The following is a 13,205-nucleotide window of genomic DNA, read 5'->3' as shown; positions in this document are numbered from 1 at the left end:
TATAAAGAAGCCTTAACTGTGTTCACTCAAGTATACTGTGCAGATATTCTCAATACCACATCATCGTCTCAAGGCTTTGTCCTTGGAATAGCCTCTGGGAGTGGGAACCCATATTCCAAGGATATGGAAGAAGGTGAGGACCCTCCAATCGTCTGGGGTCCAGCTCACAGGTCAACTGGCATTCACATCTTTTTGATGACTTTCCCACATTGATAAGGTCCTTGGCATTTGTCTTAGTGAATTTTTTTGTAAATCTGGGTCTATAGGGAAGGGAGACAAAAGCAAAAATAAGCAAATAGGACTACATCTTATAAAGCTACTGCACAGTGAAGGAAAACATTAGTAAAACAAAAAGGCAGCCCACTAAATGGGAAACGTTATTTATAAATCATATATCCACTAAGGGGTTAATATCAAAAATATATAAAGAAGTCATATAACTCAACAATAAAAAATCAACCCAAATAAAAACTGGGCAGAGGAACTAAATAAACATTTTTTCTAAAGAAGACATATATATGGCCAACAATCACATGAAAACATGTTCAACATCACTAATTATCAGGTAAATGCAAATGAAAACTGCAATGAGATATCATCTCAAACCTAGTAGAATGGGTGTTATCAGAAAGACAAACAATAATAAGTGTTGGAGAAGATGTGGAGGAAAGGGTACTCTCATACATTATTGGTGGGAATGTAAATTGGTGTAGCCACTATGGAAAGCAATGTGGATATTTGTCAAAAAATTAAAAATAGAACTACCATATGATCTAAATAGTCCACTTCTGAGTATTTATTTAAAATTTTTTAATGTTTATTTAATTTTGAGAGAGAGAGAGACAGAGTGCAAACAGGGGAGGGGCAGAAAGAGAGGGAGACACAGAATCTGAGACAGACTCCAGGCTCTGAGCTGTAAGCGCAGAGCCCCATGTGGGGCTTGAACCCATGAACCACAAACAAGATCATGACCTGAGCCGAAGTTGGACGCTTAACCGACTAAGCCACCCAGACGCCCCAGTTCTGAGTATTTATTGATGAATATAAAAACACTAATCAAGAAGATATATGCACCCCTATGTTCATTGCAACATTATCTATAGTAGCCAGAAAGTGCAAACAACCTAAGTGTCCATCCATGGATGAATGGATAAAGATGTGTTGTACATGCACACACACCCACACCACATACACACACACACTAGAATACCACTCATCCACATACAAGGAAATTTTGACATTTGCAACAATATGGATGGACCTTGAGGATATTATGCTAAGTGAAAAATCTGATGGAGTAAGGCAAATAACATGATTTCAGTATATGTGAATTCTAAAGTAACAAAACAAAGGAACAAACAAAACTAAACAAAAATAAACTCATAGATACAGAGTTTGGTGGTTACCAGAGGGAAAAGGGTGTTGGGGGATGGGTGACAGTGCTCAAATGTATGTTGATGGATGGTAACTAGATTTATGGTGGTGATCACTTTGTAGTATATATAAATATCAAGTTATAATATTGTACAGCTGAAACTTATATGATGCTATATGCCAATTTGCACCAAAAAAATAAGCAAAAGACATATTAAGTATATCTTAGGAAAAATTAATTTACTAATTTAGCCTGTCGATTTTAGTATGATTGTTGCAGATTGCTATCAAAGACAACTGAAATCTAATCCTACTCAGTTATCAATAACAGCAGGGAACAGCTTTATCCGTGGGTGACAGCCATTGATGACTGGCACTTGTCCACTCAAGCTATTTCCACTTTCCTTTTCAGGAAGCTTGGAACCAGTACTGTTTTTTCATATACCTATGTATCTTTCATCTCTAACTCCTCTTTCTTTCATTACCTTTTTCTCTAGATAATTATTTCCTGTGGTATATGGGAGTACTTGTTTTTCAGCTTACTGTGTATCTCATGTACCTCATTGTCAAAGCGATATAGTCAGCAATTGAAAGCACTCAGCTTTGCAATTCTTAAGGTTACTATTCTTAGTACTGTTGACCTTTCATTTGGAATAGTATTAGTGCACATCAATAAAACACGCACAATTTCCCTGAATGATGACTTTTAGGAAAAGATACTTTGTGAGTTACAAAATCAATCATGTTCCTGAAATTTGTAGTAAAAGAGACACTAGAAACCTTCTCCTTCAGCTTTTAGAAACAACCTCCTGATTTTGTCCCATCCCATAAACATAATTGAACAGTTACTTATAAACAGTTACTGAGCCAAGGTGAGCTCTTACCTTGCTGTAACTTATTCCTAGATGCTAAAGTCCTAGAATATTACTCAAATTATGAAAGAGAAAAACTTAAGAAATCCATAAAGATCACAATCTGAGAATATCCAGTGGGAGAAATACATTTGTACTAGAGTATACAAAGGAGGCATCTTTATAATTACCATCTAAGTAGGTTGTATATACAAATGCATTCAGGTTTATTGGGAGCTGAGTGAGAAGGAGGTAGTAAAAACAATGGGCAAGAATTCAGTGGGGATGAGATGAAGAAAAATTGATTATTAGGGTTTTGTGGAGTTTTTTTTATAGCGGTCCAGCTAAGAGAAAGTCAGGAAATCTAAATTCTCCCTGTTGAAGTCAGTGGCTGTTGTTAGTCATTTTTTTTTGAAGCCAGTGGCTGTTGTTGGTCATTGAAAATAAGATGTCCTTTCAGAACATCTAATACCAGTTATTGCAAAAGGCAGTGAGAATCCAGAATCTGTCAGATAAATACTACAGTGAAATCATAGAGCAGTGTGAATCATGGCTACCTCTGAACATATGAAGACAAGTTTAATAATTTTTAAAAATTAAAAGTAATTAAATATAAAGACATTTAATATCTGAGCTTTTTATTAAAAATTCAAATGCAGTTAAGCCACTGAGGGGTTTGTGAAAATGTGCTCAACGTTTGAGGGTACATTTTAGCTTTACTATCAAGGAATAAAGAGAAGGAAAATGCACATTCTGGCTTACACTTTAATCTTCTCATCACTACAATACACATTATATCATAAAAGTATAACTTAGTCATTATAAAAGAAGACGCAAGCAGAAGTATATATAGTACCTACAGGCAGATGAATCCTTTGTAAAATAATTGAATGAACCATGTGAGAAACAGGAAATGGCTGATTTATTTTCTGAAATTAAAAAAAAAAATTTAAGAGGGAGATTTAGTTAACTATTAAATCAGCTATTTTAAGGTGGCATTTTAGGTTAGTGTGCTGTCTTATTATGGGAGACATAATAAACTAGTATCTATTCAAAACTGTCTCTTGAGATTATGATTTAGAAACAGCTTTTGCTTTTGTCTGGTTTGTCTCAAATTACTGCTAGTAAGTATTCCTCCTCAGTTAATGCATTGGTTTAGCCTTCATTAATTTTTTAAAAGAAAATTGGTTTTTTTTTTTCCCAAGAAAATCATAGCATTGAAAATTCTACTTCATGATGCTTTTGTATGTGAATTTGAAGGGGAGCATACTTTATTCATTTTACAAATAAATGAACTCTAACCAAAAATCTGTTGTTTTATGTCTTAGGACAAAGTTGTTGCTGTTCAGTTCTGTAACAATGGAGACAGGTAACTATGTAGTGCATATCTGTGTAAACAGAGTTTTGATATATTTTACCTCTATTCCTTCAGAAGTAGCACCCTCTGCTATAATAATTTATTTCTGTTTAGTTTCATAAGATGAAAACCCTTGTCTATTTTTGATGACATTGTTACCCCATCTCTTTTAAACAGCTGTCCAAGTAGTAGCCATACTTAATCAGTCCTTCCTTTCTGACTGGCTTCTTTTTTGTTTATTTTATTTTTTCCATTTCTGTTATCACTCACCTCAGTCAAGGATTCTATTATTTGACACATTACTTTCAGTTTTCTTCTCCCTTCTAAATATATCCTGTCCATTTCTGCCAGATCCACATTGCTCTGTTCAGAAATCTTTACTGTTTTCTCTTTGTCTGTAGAATAGAATTCACATGTCTTAGCCTTGAATTCCGAACTTTCTATAACTTGACTTAGACTTTACATTCTTTACTCATTTACTATTCCCATATAAATATTTACATCTAGCCTAATTGACTTAACCATTGCTTCTGTTACATTCCACATCTATACCTGTATATTTCTGTCTGTCTTCTCTATTCTCTCATTCATTTCTTTGCTTATGCTTTACTGCACACCATTCTTACCCAGAAATATCATCCCCTACTCCCCCTCACTCTTTCTCTTCATCTCCTACAGCCTCCCTCTCCCTTTCCCTATCCTTCACTCTATTTTTCTTCTCCCTCCAGTCCCTTTCTCTTCTTGCCTAAGTCCTATCTTCCTTTTAAGGTTCATGCTCTACCTGAAGCCTTTTCTGACTGCTCCAGATTTTAGCCATATGGTCTTCCTCTGAAAATCTGTATTACTTATTATCTCTACTACTCATATGATGCATATTTTCTGTGTCTGAAACTCAGAAATTATATACAGGTATTTGTACATGCTCTCAAATATTTGATACCAAAAATATGATTATCTTTTGCCCTAGTCTAAAAATTGACCTAGAATAGATATAAAAATGTAACTACTTAACATAAATTTGTATCCATATATTTCTATAAGGACTGTATGTGGATGACCATGTTTTATTTTTATTTTATTTTTATTTTTTAATTTTTTTGACCATGTTTTATTTGTAAATATTTTTTCAGACAGTGGGTGATTACTATGATGAATTTGTTCATCTTTATTAAATGTGAGAGTAAAATAATGATGGTCCACATAGAGTGAAGTTTATATTAGGAATGAAAAAAACCTTCAAATAATTTTTTGGGGTTGGCTTATTGCAGTATACTGAGTTATACATTTGAAGGTTTGTATAGCTATGATTCTTTCATGCTAGAGGAAACTGAAGTTTTTAATTCTTTGCCTTTTCCTTAAAGGACAAACATTATTTTATCTTTATTATGTGGACAATAAACAAAAGTTGTCCAATTTTATTTTAAAAATAATTAAAGATACAGTTTAGAATAAAAGTAACATTTTTTTTTTCTTTCACAATGACAGGATAATGAAGAATGTTAGCACCCAGTATTGCCAAGGGTTTAGGGAAAGTGGGCACTCAGTCTCCCACAACTTTTGATGAGATTGTAAATTGTTAAAAAATTTTTTTCAGGGAAATAATTTGTCAAAAACTTTAAAAATGTTTCTACCATTTGATTCAGCAAAGATATGTATAAGATTGTATAAAATATGTATAGAGATATTCATTACAAGCTTATTTATTATGGTGACGAATGGAAGTAGTATAAATATTTATCATTAGGGACTGATTAAATTGATACATCCATATAGTTGAACTCTTATTAAAAGTGATGGTAGTTTTATATTTGTAAACCTAGAAATGTGTCTATGAAATAACACTTAAGTTGGGGAAAAACATAAAATATTATATGTAGTACAATTCTCTTTCCTATAGGGGGAAATATATGTGTTTATGTATGCCTGTAATAGAGTCTAGAAGAATAGAAATGAAAGTATGAACAATGATAGAATTATGGGTGTATGAATGAATGTATTTTTGTAAGTTTTATTGAGATTTAATGCATATAACATAATTTCAGTGGTTTTTAGTGTATTCACAGGGTTGTATAACCTTCACCACCATCAATTTTAGAATATTTTTAGCACCCCCAAAATTCCCATACCCTTTAGTTATCATTCCCCAACCTCTTTACACCCCCACCCTTAACTCTGGGCAACCATTAATCCACTTCTTATCTTTATAGATTTGTCTGTTCTGGAAATTTTATATAAGTTGAATTATACAATATGTAATCTTTGGTGACTGACTTCTTTGACTTAGCGTAATGTTTTCAAGATTCAACCATGTTGCAACATGTATCATTATTTCATTTATTTTTATTGCTGAATACTATTTGATTGTATGGATACCACAGTTTGTTTATCTCTTTATTAGTTGATGGACATTTGGGTTGTTTCCACTTTTTGGCTTATGATGAATAATGCCATAGATATTCATGTACAAGTTTTTATGTGGACTTATGTGTCATTTCTCTTGGATTTTTACCTGGGAGTAGAATTGTTGAGTTATATGGTGACTGTGTTTATCATTTTGAGGAACTGCCAAATTGTTTTCCAAAGTATATCATTTTCATTCCTACTAGGAGTGTATGGGGATGAATGTATTACTTTCATAATTAGAAAAAAAGGATTTCTATTTTGGAAGAATATAATAAAGGTATTTTAACTGTTTCTTTGCAGTTTAAGATTTGTTAGTGGAAGTAGAGATGGAACAGCAAGAATTTGGCAATATCAGCAACAAGAATGGAAAAGTATAGTGCTAGATATGGCTACTAAAATGACTGGGTAAGATTGGATGTTAGATATTTCAGTAGTTGTCATATGGTTATAGTATCTGTTACATTAATGAATTATATCTAATAATGAAAATATCTTTTTAGATTAGTAAATAGTTAGGAGTTAACTGATGGACCTGAAGTTTACATCTGTATTTAGTCTCTAAGTAAATTATCTTTTGCTGTTGATTGACAGACTGGATGATAGGAACATTGCTGAGTCATTCAAAATTCTGGTCCCTTGTAACCCAAAGATCTCTGCTCTACTAATACCCAGAGTTATTTTCTGCCTTAATTTTCTATAGGTAATTTTTATATCTATCTATATACTACTTTCTACTTTGAGGGTTGTCCCTATTAAATGTCAACATTTATTTATGTAATTAATATAAAAATTATTAATTAAATCATAAATTTAACTGTCTTACTGAGGATACCTTTATAATGTTTGATATGGTTAGCATTCCCACTGGACATTATAAATACACTTAATCAGCATTCTGTTTAATCATCTTCCCTGTTGATTGGAAGATACATAATTACCTCTTTAGAACATTACAGTTTCTATATGGTATAACTCTGAAATTAACTGTCTTCCCATTAATAACAATATAGAACTGACATTGTAGGCATAGCCAGCTATTCATGTCATATTCAGTTAAATCAAAAGTTAATGAATTTTTTTGCTGCTTTTTAATAAGGCCTATTAGTTTCAAATATTTATTATTTAAGGTGATAAAATGTCCATTATATTTTTCTTCATATTTTCTGGTAGGCAACAGGACTTTGTATTTTGTTTTTCAAGGAATTTGTAGATGTTTTTTTCTAGTTTCACTTTTGTTTTGTCCTTGTGTAACTAACTACAATTTTTTTTGTCATTTTGTGTCTTTTTTTTCCCTAAAATAAGCCTAAATATTGCCCTATTTAAATACTTTTATTATTTTATTTTGTGAATACTTAAAAGTATTTTTAGTTTAGGATTTTTAAACTAAAATTTTGCAAGCTCCTGGAGAGATTTTTTTTCATAATTTGCTATTTTAGATGTACCTTTGTTAATAATTTACAATGTATGAATATTGAAAATTATTTTACTTAGGAATAATTTGCCATCTGGAGAAGACAAGGTCACTAAACTTAAAGTGACTATGGTGGCCTGGGATCGCTATGACACCACAGTTATTACTGCAGTGAACAATTTCCTTTTGAAAGTATGGAATTCTGTCACAGGGCAACTTCTTCATACTTTATCTGTAAGTATTCTTGGAATAATTACAATGATCAAAAGGGCGTTATTCTAGAAGACAGGAAATTTAAGTTTTAGTTTACTTTCTGTGACTATCAGGGAAGCAATTATTTCAGCCACCTCTGCAAAATGAGGATGGTACATGGTATAGCTGCTAAAAGCAGATATAAAAACTTTTCAAGATCCTTTTGAGGTCTTATAATTATTTATTTTGTTAAATGCAGTCAAAGTATGTGAGTTATTTTGCTTTTAGTATGAGTTGGGATTTTTGTTGTTACTATTATAGGGGTAGAGCCTACTTTATTTTGACAAGGGTATCCTTTATATTTTACCTTCAGGGTTTAGTTTATGCAAGAAGTAGAGGTAAGAGGAAGAAGTAGGAGGGAAAAGGTGGCTTTGCCTCTTTTAAAAAATGTATTTGTTGTTGTAAAAGGCTACAATATTTGTGACATGAAAAGTTGATGGGATTAATAGCAGAAATCACATGGGCAGGCTTGTTGGTTTATCATGTACGCTTCAGGTTAAATGCCACTTAAAAGCTTTTTTCCTATCTGCTTTAATTATCGGTTCATAAATACTTTAAGGACAAAGGCCAAGTGATTCCCATATGATGTACAAAGTAGTAAATGATAGGGACTAGAATCTAATTCTTGTGACTCACTTTGCTTTGTAGTATACCATGGTTATCATCTTTATTTGACTCCTATTTGAGATAATCTTATCTATTGTAAGGTAATAATATAATAATAATATTACCTATAATATTGTATATATCTGAGGTTTCTAAAGAATTTGTTTAATTTAGGGAGGATTTCCATATGACTCCAAATTCTCTTTTCTAAATAAAACCCTAAAACTGTGTCAGTGGAGTTTTAGATTCTTTTTTTTTAATGTTTAACCAATTCTTTACCCCTTTTGCTTTTCCCTATTCCCTGATACAAGTTTCTGTTAATATGTGTAGAAAAATGTATATTGTTTTCTTATTGAGAAATGTTTGTCTATGCAGCATGATCCAATAGAAATATAATGTGAGCCACATATGTAATATTAATTTTTCTAGTAGCTGCAACAGAAAAAGTAAAGCACAACAGGTGAAATTAATTTTAATACCATATTTTATTTAACCTAGTAGATCCAAAATAGTAGCATTTCAACATGTAATTAATATAAAAATTATTAAATATTTTACATTTAAAAATACTAAATATTTGGGGGCTTCTGGGTGGCTCCATCAGTTAGGCCTCCAACTCTTGATTTGGGCTCAGGTCATGATCTCATGGTCATGAGATCAACCCCATGTCAGGGTCTGCATTGAGCATGGAGCCTGCTTGGGATTCTCTCTCTCTCCCTCTCTGCTCTCTCTCTCAAAATAAGTAAACATTAGAAAACACTAAATCTTTGAAATCTAGTGTTTTATTTTATACTTACAGAACATCTCAATTTGGACTAGCCATATTTCAAATGCTTAATAGCCACATGTGGCTAGTGGCTATAGTATTAGACAGCACAAGTCCATATGTCTAAAATTCCCAATTTCAAAGTTCAGGTTATAGCTACTGGTTTTCAAATCTGTGTAAAATCCTGTCTTAATAAGTACCTTAATTTAGAGTTCTGTTTAATGGTACTCTTCCCATGGGCTCATGGGTCATCTGTCTTCAGTGAATTTTACTGAAAAAAATTTTAGAATGGACTATTTTTATTCCTGGTTACAATCAAATCTGTTTAGTTTTGATATTTATATTTTCTATGTTAAAAATTTATCCGAGTCTGTGGGGCGCCTAGGTGGCTCAGTCGGTTGAGCGTCCGACTTCGGCTCAGGTCGTGATCTTGCAGTCTGTGAGTTTGAACCCCACGTCGGGCTCTGTGCTGACAGCTCAGAGCCTGGAGTCTGCTTTGGATTCTGTCTCCCTCTCTCTGCCCCTCCGCCACTCATGTTCTGTCTCTCTCAAAAATAAATAATCATTAAAAAAATTTTTTTAAATTTATCAGGGTTGGGGTGCCTAGGTGGCTCAGTGGGTTAAGCATTTGACTTCAGCTCACTGTTTGTGAGTTTGAGCCCTGCATCGGGCTCTGTGCTGACAGCTCAGAGCCTGGAGCCTGCTTCAGATTCTGTGTCTCCCTCTTTGCCTGCCCTTCCCCCACTTGAGCTGTTTCTCTTTCTCTCTCTCTCAAAAATAAATAAATATTAAAATTTTTTTCTTTAATTTATCAGGGTCTTAATGTGTGGGGTAAAGTTCTTCCATTCTGCAAATACTTACTGAGCATCTACTATGTGCCAGCAGCTGAGTTAGATGTTATGAATAAAGAGTAAATTAAAGAGTCCCTGTCATCCTAGAATTTACAGCCTATTAAGAAAAAAATGACAACAAAAACAAAAAATTTTTAATTAAATAAATGTTAAGAAAGAAAAGTACAAAATACAGTGCAAGTTTCTAATAGGGTGACCAAACCTGGTCTAGGAGGATAAGAGAAAGCTTCTTGAGGAAGTAAAATTTGGGTTAAGATTTGAAAGATATGTAGAAATTACCCAGGTCTCAGCCTAAATGTCACCTCCTTCACAAGGCCTTCCCTGATCAAACAATCTAGAGTAGCCTTCCAGTCTTTGTCTTATTCAGTCACCTTTATTTTCATCATGGCATTTATCACTACCTAATATTTACTTATTATATTTTGTTTATTTTCTGTCTCAATATGGTACAGTATCAATAAATATTTGATAAATTACATATGTGAGGAAGTTGGGAGGTCCTTACAGGCAGAGGGTAAAGAACTCAAAGGTCTTGAGGTACAAGGGGGTTGAAAGAAAGCCAATTTTTGGCTAGAGCATGGAGAGCAGAAAGAGTGTCACCAGATAGGACTGGAGAAATAGACAGGGGCAGACTACTTAAGGTCTTATGGGATCTCTCCTAGACCAATAGGAAACCATTTAAAGGTTTAAAAGCTAAGGAATGACATGTGAATTTTGCCTTTGAAGAATACCTTTATAATTCTGGCAACAGAATAGAAAATAGATTGTAATGGAGATAAGAGTGACTCTGAGTAGACTTTAGGATGGGCCTTGGCCATGATGATAATTTGGATTTGTGTGGCAGTGGTGGAGATAGAAGTGTGCCTTAAGGCAGATGATATATCTTAAGATATTACTGAATTTGATTAGGTTTTGTTCCCTATGATCCAGTGACTATGTCCTATCCTAAGGCATGTGACCAACAAATAAAATCCCCTATTTAAAAGCCTCTCTTTGCCAGTGTACACGGAAATCACTGTAACACTATCATTTGAGTTTAACAAAGTAATTATATTGTTTTCTTTTTAGGGACCTTAGAAAGTTTTTGTTATATCAAGTTGATTATTTAGCATATAACAAAGAAGTAATTTTTTAGTAGTCACTGGGAAAAGAGTTTTGGTAAACTTTAAGTTGTGACAATATTTATTGTAATGTGATTTTACCTATACATTTTGAGCCAGTATGCATTTATTTTGCAGTAAGTTATATTTTTTGTCCATAATGGCAATATGGTAGGATGCTCTATTATTCCATTTTTTGTACAATGATTTGGGATAAAATGCACATTTTAGGGTCATAAGATATGATGATTTCTAAAAGCTCCTGATATGTAATATGCTGATGTTTTTCTAAGTGAAATGCAACTTCAGGATGTCATGCACGCTTTTCTAAACTTGGAGCCTATTGTTAATCATGTATTCTTCTTAACAATGATCTGAATCAGGTGTTGGCAAACTATTTTTTTAAGAGGCCAAGTAGTAAGTATTTTAGGCTTTGCAGGCCACATATGGTCTCTGTTGCATATTCTTTGATGTTTTACAGCCTTTTAAATATGTAAAAACCATTCTAATCTCACAGGCTGTGTGTACAAAAATGGCTAGGGGTTAGATTTGGCCTGCAGGCTACAGTTGCAGACTCTTGATCTGAATATGCCAATATTCATTGGTAAGGGAAACATACAGAGAGCATTGTTTTTCAAACCTTTTTTTAAAACAGTAAACCCATTTTTCAGATAGCATATTAATGAAACCTTCAAGTATAAAGTAGATAAAGGGCAGAACCACTATGCTTTTTTGGTTTGAATGTACCACGGGGCCTTCCAAAATACAATTTGAATAATAGGGATAGAATGCTGGATGAAGAACAGTGAAGGTTTGTCTGTTATCTCTGTTGCAGAATTGGGTGTTAGTGAAAAATTCTGTTTGTCCCATTTTCTGTTGGTATTTTAAATAGAAGAGTCATAGAAATATGAATTCTACTTCAGGGGCCTGGTAATAACCTGTAACTGTTTTTGGACTACATTTTAAACACCTTTCTGCATCTTCTATTGAATACTTTTTGAAATCAGCATGTAAACATATAAGGAACGCTAATAGAACCATTTCTTGTAGTGCCCATGTAGTAAGTGCTGTGGTGTGCATAAATTCATGTGAACCAGGTTGATAGCACACTCCAGAGACCTTTTGGCTAAATAAACCAGATACTCGGTGTTGCTTTTCATGTTTAATATTGCTTTTATCACAGGGACATGATGATGAAGTATTTGTTTTGGAAGCACATCCATTTGATCAAAGGATTATACTTTCAGCTGGTCATGATGGGAACATTTTTATTTGGGACCTTGACCGGGGGACCAAAATTCGGAATTATTTTAACATGGTAAGGAAAATCTGTGCTTAGTTCATATTATAACGGACATCTCTTATATGCCAGCTTGGTAATTAAAGTGTACTTAGTGCCAAGGAACCTCTTATCATCTGTGTTTAAATCCATACAGTAACTTAGAGAATGTCTCAAGACCTGAGAGTAAGGCCAGTCGAGAATTACACCTTTCAGAATGACTCTGTTATCATGGCATTAGCGTTTTCCAAATTCTTGTGCCCAGCTCTAAACTCTATAAACTCAAATGTAATAAGCTTTTGGAGCTAACACTAGACAAAATCACAAAAAGGTTAATATTTAAACAATAATCCTAATGTATATATCATAACAGTGACTGTATTGTATCTGCCTCTGGTAAACCCCTTATGGTTTAGTTAGTAATCAGGAAGTTGTCTGGCAAATGTGGAATTGGAGGTATAGTTACTCTTAAGATATATTTCATACAAACCCTGGAAAAATCTGATGAGCTATCTCTTTTCCCAGTAGAATATCCTTCTATGGTAATGGGAATACTCATATCCTCCATATTTATTGTTCCTCTCTGAAGAATAGTTCTCTGTAAACATTTCTACATTGTCAACTTTTGAGGCTTTGTATAGTTCTAGACTGTTAATACCCTCTGTCTTTTGTTAGTAAAATTGACTTGTGTGCTTTAATTTTAGGAAGGTTATTTTAAGGCTTACTTGCATTACAATTTAAGATTTGCTGAGGTAGTGTTTTTGTCATTTTGGATGTGTCTCAGTCACTCATTTAGTACTTCTAAGATATGACATTGCTGGTAATGTTTGGTGCCATCTAATGCATTTTGATTCTTCCTAACATCTTACAGAGCTTTACTGTTTCAGTAGGATTCTGGCTGCAGAAGCCAGAGAGTACATTGGAATGTTGGTACATTATAGAATCCAAGATATTA

General features: G+C 33.4%; 1 protein-coding gene across 8 annotated transcripts in view; it reads left to right on the top strand.

Moving 5' to 3' along the window:
- BRWD3 (bromodomain and WD repeat domain containing 3) overlaps positions 1–13,205 on the top strand; it is a 251,447-nt gene that overhangs the window by 105,766 nt on the left and 132,476 nt on the right. For all 8 annotated transcript variants that reach the window (XR_009257105.1, XM_058713528.1, XM_058713523.1 and 5 more), the window contains 4 exons: positions 3,554–3,594; positions 6,286–6,390; positions 7,477–7,630; positions 12,155–12,289. Coding sequence is in view for 7 of the 8 variants with exons in the window: in XM_058713528.1 (XP_058569511.1) it covers positions 3,554–3,594; positions 6,286–6,390; positions 7,477–7,630; positions 12,155–12,289 (435 nt within the window). In the remaining variant the exon portion in view is untranslated. The remainder of the gene's footprint in view (positions 1–3,553; positions 3,595–6,285; positions 6,391–7,476; positions 7,631–12,154; positions 12,290–13,205) is intronic.

The sequence above is a fragment of the Neofelis nebulosa genome, chromosome X (genome assembly GCF_028018385.1).
Source record: "Neofelis nebulosa isolate mNeoNeb1 chromosome X, mNeoNeb1.pri, whole genome shotgun sequence".
Taxonomy (NCBI): domain Eukaryota; kingdom Metazoa; phylum Chordata; class Mammalia; order Carnivora; family Felidae; genus Neofelis; species Neofelis nebulosa.
Note: the sequence above shows the minus strand (reverse complement) of the source record. Positions and strands in the feature narration are given on the sequence as shown.